At 42.0% G+C, this 5,805-nt stretch overlaps 1 protein-coding gene across 2 annotated transcripts; it reads right to left on the reverse strand.

The window, feature by feature from the left end:
• Positions 1-348: 348 nt before the first annotated feature.
• neurod2 (neuronal differentiation 2) lies at positions 349-3,590 on the reverse strand. 2 transcript variants are annotated; one of them, XM_047033095.1, is made up of 2 exons: positions 3,434-3,590; positions 349-1,755 (listed from the first exon to the last, which is right to left on the reverse strand). In XM_047033095.1, exon 2 carries the CDS (start codon positions 1,746-1,748, stop codon positions 663-665), a length of 1,086 nt encoding a protein of 361 aa, XP_046889051.1. In that variant the 5' UTR covers positions 1,749-1,755; positions 3,434-3,590; the 3' UTR covers positions 349-662. The 2 variants fall into 2 exon arrangements, with proteins under 2 accessions (XP_046889051.1, XP_046889052.1); XM_047033096.1 differs by having other exon boundaries at positions 349-1,758; positions 3,434-3,573.
• Positions 3,591-5,805: the final 2,215 nt, after the last annotated feature.

Raw genomic sequence — 5,805 nt, forward strand, 5'->3', positions numbered from 1 at the left:
TCGATTTGAACTTAAAAAAATAAACATATTAATTGACACACATGCCTTTTTCCTCTGGTCGTCTTTTACGGGTTTGTTTCACACAAGCCTTAAAACCTCTCAATTAAGTGGAGAGAATAGCCAGTGGTCAGTTAGTAAAATCTCTTATTCCTTTTTTAGAATGATCATTTCCTCTATAATTATTTTTTCTTGTCTGTTAAAAACAATTAAGCTACTTCAGGAAGTTGTTCATAATGACACTAGCAATCCTGAGCGTGTGCAGCATGTGTTTGGAAGTATAAGAATTAGCTCCTTCTTGCAGTAAGATGTATTTCAAGTGAGGAAGAGACGATCAGCGTAATTCAGATATTTATAAAATCTTGTTTTATTTCTTGTTTCATAACATGTTTTGTTCATGTAGGCCTATACAGCATTTAATGTGATTGCACTCATATTCTGCATACAGGTGGACATTTGATTAGTATTGAATTCTGACACACCTTGATAAAATGTACATAATGATTATTTTGGGATGACATCAATAAAACAGAGGACCAACAATGAGAATTCAGGGCTATTTCCATCTCATTTTTCTCTCCTCTCAAAAACGGTGTCAGCTTGGGTAATAATACATTGGATTGTCATTGATTGGCTTCGTTAGGGATTGTTCAGGAGATTGGGGTTCAGTTATGAAAAAAGGCGTTCAGTTCTTCATAAGCAGGCGCCCTGTCATGGTGTAAGTGCACGTCATGAAACGGTGGAATGTTCTCTGAATGCGCGCCACCGCTGCGCGCTCCTGAGGGACCAAACGGCAAGCCGTGGGCTGCTGGAAGGCGAGAGCCGGGCAATCCGGAGTAGTGCATAGCATAATGATAGTTCCTGTCTGTATCAGGCGATACCGACTCCTGTTGTCTCACTGAGAAGTTGCCGTTTACACACACGGGTGGGCTGTGGTGGCCCTCATAGTCCGGACTGTTGTAGTCCGGAGATGCCCCCCCTTGATAGACTGCGTCATAGCCAGAACCATAGGAATGATTCCGCACATTGTGTGCACTAGAACCGGGCTGATATTGAGGACTAGACAGACGAGGACACGGATAAGAATATGGATGCACGGAGAAAGGAGAGTTTGGGACATGGAACCGAGACCCATCTGGACACTGTTCTGTCAAGAAGTTCCGAGTGTTGAGTTGCAAGCAACCTGCCACTAAATTAGTTGTGGGTTGTGAGAGGCCTTTGCACAGTGTCTGCACGTATGATACAACGTCCGGTCGTTTCCCATTGCGCAAAATCTCTCCAAGGGCCCAAATGTAATTTTTAGCCAGCCTCAGTGTCTCTATCTTGGATAGCTTTTGAGTTTTGGAATAACAGGGCACTACTTTGCGCAGATTGTCCAGGGCAGAGTTCAAGTCGTGCATACGAGTGCGCTCGCGGGCGTTGGCCTTTTGACGTCGCACTTTGGAACGCTCCATCCTGGCAGGTGTCATCTTGCGTTTCTTTGGGCCTCGCTTTTTGGGTTTGTCTCCCTCTGTTTCATCTCCACAGTCCTCATCCTCAGCATCGTCATCGTCGTCGTCATCGCCAGCCATCTCGGACTGAGCCCTGCTGCTTCCCTCTGCTGCATCACCGTCATCCAAGTCGTCGTCTCCAAGGTGACAGTGATCTTGGTCGTCGTCCTTGGTTTTGGAGTCCTCACTCTCACTGTCGTCCGCCCATCCCGCAAGTTTTTGGACATCCGGCAGAACCTCGCTGAAGAGCCTAGTCAACATGGTGTCACTGCAGAGAAATAAATAATAGATTATCGTTGGGCTCAATTAATATGGTGTCAGCGCACGTATATATTTCTATTTGGTCATGTCGGACAGATGGAGAGATAATTATAGAGAACTATTGAAACATGCTTAAATTGGGAAAAAATCTAATGCTTACCTAAATGCCGCGTTTTATTGAGACCAGACTATGGCCTACACATTTTATTTATTAGTCAAGCTATACTGACAAGTTTAGGATAGGAACAAAAGATCAAGTTAATGGCACATTTCTTTAGCGATTAAAATAAACCTGTGCCTAATTAAATTGAATGGGCAACATTTCTTAGGGGACATGACCACAGAAAAGCGCCAGACGTGACCAGACGGACCCCATTCTCCGCTCCCTAACCACGTGCCTTGGCGTGCCCTCTCGCAGCAGGTTTCTGTGGTGCTGGCCCTATCATAAGGTCCCAAGGGGCGCATTGTGCGGCGGGTAGCCCCATTCGCCCCGTCCACCTCTTCTGGATTTTGGCGACATTCCAAAACAGCCACCCCACATTTCTTGGGTGTATTTTATGAAAATATGTTTCATAATAGGCCTGAATTTAATCAAGACAATGTCACGTTTTTTATAGGTTTGGCTAGCTTGTATCGATATGTTCAAAAGGTCTGCATTTGGCAATATTGTTACATGTAGGCCTAAGAGCTAGAACAACATTTCCGATTAAAATTGCAAATAGTAAACTATATGTTTACAATGTGATCGAAATTCAAGTTCCAGAAATGAGATGGTCAGTTGGTCAGGTTTAGGCCCAATTCAAACTCCAACTTGTTCGGATTTTCTGCATCACCTAGATGAGGACTATGAACCTATTCATGTTGGATTATACCATAATTCAATCTTTCATTGATTATGATCTTGGCAATATAATAATTATAAAGCACCCATTTGTAAATAGCTTTATAAATGACTTATGACACTAATCGTGTTACGCGATTATATGTTTCTTTATTTGAGCTCAGCTGTGCATGTGCGTAGATTTATATTTATTTAAATATTATAATCACAATGCAATTAACGTAAACCAATACCTTGTCAATTAGCGCTTTTAACTCTGGATAATTCATCCCCCACATTTCTCTCTCCCTCTCACTCTCTCATTCTCTCATTCTCTCTGTCTGGCACACGCATACACATACTTTATTTTTTATAATGGGTTCGGTCAAAACAAAGTCTATCTTCAAGTCTCATAGTGAACAAAGATTTCGTAGGTTTATGCGCCAAATGAATCTCCCACAGCAATAACATAGGTTTTGTAAAATACCGATTAGGGATGAAATGATTAAAAACATCTCTTAATTAATATAATTTTAAAAATTCTGGCGTGTAATCTGTTTATCGTCGTCTTTTTTGATAAATGTTGTGTGCCTTAGGTGGTAGGTTAAGTAAAGAGCTCGAGCAGGCTTAGAGGGTATCTTGATTATATCTCCTTCACTTAACTGGAGATAAAAGAACGAGAGGAAGCTGCCTCGTTGTGGAATCCTGAAACAGTATCTTAAATTATGCTCAGGAAACGTATAGCCCATACGGTTTATCAACAGTCCCAATGGGTACATTTTCGTTTACATGTAAATCTAAATTTTCTGCTTCAATGTGTTAGTATGTGAAATTCGTTATAAACAGTAGGTAATGTTCAACCTACCTCCGTCCTGGAGCTCGGTAATAGGCGATAGCGTTTGTTTACACCATCTCCGGGTGTCCAGTCCACACCCCTCCACTGACACTCCTGTAGTTGCTATTGTCGGCTTCTCTCTGTGTGTGCTGCTATCCCTACACCAAACGCGCGGAGACAGTGTGGCATCATAACCAGAGACTGGGTGGGTTACATACCAGCTATGATGCCAGGCCATATGGCTGGCACGTCATTGGCAAGAGCCATCACATGAGAGCGGGTGATTGACATGCGCCCGCATTCACAGAGATTGCCTTCCCGGGGGAAGAGGGACTCGCCATCTGTCACTGTGCTCGCGCTCACACAGCCAGAAAAAGCGAGGCAGCAATGAAAATGGAAGGAGAAAGAGAGTAACAACAACGGGGGTAGAAAAGGCAAGACATATTATTGATTGAAGTGTCTTAAACGTCTGAATTAACTCATCTTGGAGCATAATAATGGACCCCTATGCACATTAGTAGAGGACCAAACGTGTATAAACAACAGAGGGATTTATGCGAACTAACACAAATGGATATCTATCATGAATCATTTTTTAAACGTAGGCTATAGTGTTTCTAACCAATGTTAGTGCCGTGGAGGCTACTAGAAAGATCAAGGTGCAATTGCCTAAATGAGTCATTTGAACTGCGATAACCATGCCATGGTGTCCTAAGAGAGCCTACCTTGGAGCGCCCACTGGGTGAGCAATGCCAGGTATGAACTGCTGCCAGTGGGAGGGGTATTCATGGGTGGTGCCAAAGATGGCACAGACATGACAGTCCAGAGGACAGAGCCCCAGACGGGAAAGATGACAAAAATAGGATATGATTTAGGGAGGTAAAACAGCAAATATGCTCATTACAGATCACAATAGTAATACTTGCTCATTTATCCTAATGAGGGGCCACATGAAAAGGGTGGAATCGTGTTGCGATATCAGTCAGAACAATAAAGACAATGGTTCAATCCTAAAAAAGACACAGCAAAGGGTGGTGGGAGTCATATGCAGACAAAGGTTGAACAGCAACCATAACAAAATGAGTGGCCAACAGCACAATTCAGTGTATAGCCTGTTATCAGGATGTTGGCTATATCACTGTTAAGTTTGCAATTAATAGTTTGAACTTAAAATACTTCAGGACCTCTTTTGGTCTTTCAGACATGTCTGTAGATATTGGAACATGTGTGTGTGCTTGTGTGTTGCTTATGGAAAGTTTTAGAGATTGGTGCATTAAGGTCCTGACATCAGATTGAGCTTGTTTCCCTGACAACAGCTGAAACCTAATAAATGTACCCATGGTTATGTCCTGTCTCTTTGTAGCAGCAAAAATAATACATGAGATTAGGTAATGTCCCATCGAAATATAAATGTGAATAATTTGCTTCCTGAATTTGTAAATGCAAAATGCCAGAGACAAAAGTACATTATTATGGTCAGACCTCAAAGGTCAAGTCCGGTTGAATTGAACAGGTATTTATTTCGAGGGTCATAGTTACCTGAAGCTATTAAAATATATTTTTTATGCACTTTAGTTCTATTGATTGACAGAATATAATTCAATTGGACACTGATTTCTCTCTGGTTTACATTTAATTGTTATAGTATACGTGGTTGCATGAAGCACCACAAAATGTGAAACTGCTTTTGAGGAAGTAAATCAATTCCTGAGCGGTGACTTGTAAAACAATCTGTGGGCGACATCTGGTGGTGGAAAAACAGAAAATCACAAGTGTCTTCTTGCTGTGTCTGACAATTCTATAACAAGGGCAATATTTCACATTGCATGTAATTTATATATATTTTCTTCGAGCAGGCCACTCGTTTATTAATGTATTTATGTGTCAAAATAATCATGGTGCAGAGGATTAGTGGTAGTCTGCGGTGATGAGATCCAATCATGTCCCATTGCCCTGTCTGATCTGACAATGCCTTATGTGCGTATGTGTGCGTATGTGTGCGTGTGTGTGTCTTTGCGTACGTGAAATTGTGTGTATCTTCCATTACCATACCTTATGATTTGTCTTACACAGTTGTGTCCCTTGTGCTAACCACAAACTACAGTTTGCCATCTCTAAAGACAGAAGGTGCAAGCTCCCCATGATGCGGCCTCCAAAGACTGCACTTCCAACTCTCAATTCCCTATTAATGGTGATCACGACTTCTCTGATGCTGCCCAAACCTATGGACTAGCACTATGCATCAAGTCTTCGAATGTAGATGCATTTAGATCTCATTCTAAGAACCATTCATTCTCTTTAACCCAAGAGACTGTGTGAAGGCAGCGGGGTCACAATGTCTGTCATAGCCGATGTTTTGTCACATGTATAGTGTTGCGCGTCAGTCGGTGTACGGAGATTTA

Source organism: Hypomesus transpacificus, chromosome 13, assembly GCF_021917145.1.
Source record: "Hypomesus transpacificus isolate Combined female chromosome 13, fHypTra1, whole genome shotgun sequence".
Taxonomy (NCBI): Eukaryota; Metazoa; Chordata; class Actinopteri; order Osmeriformes; family Osmeridae; genus Hypomesus; species Hypomesus transpacificus.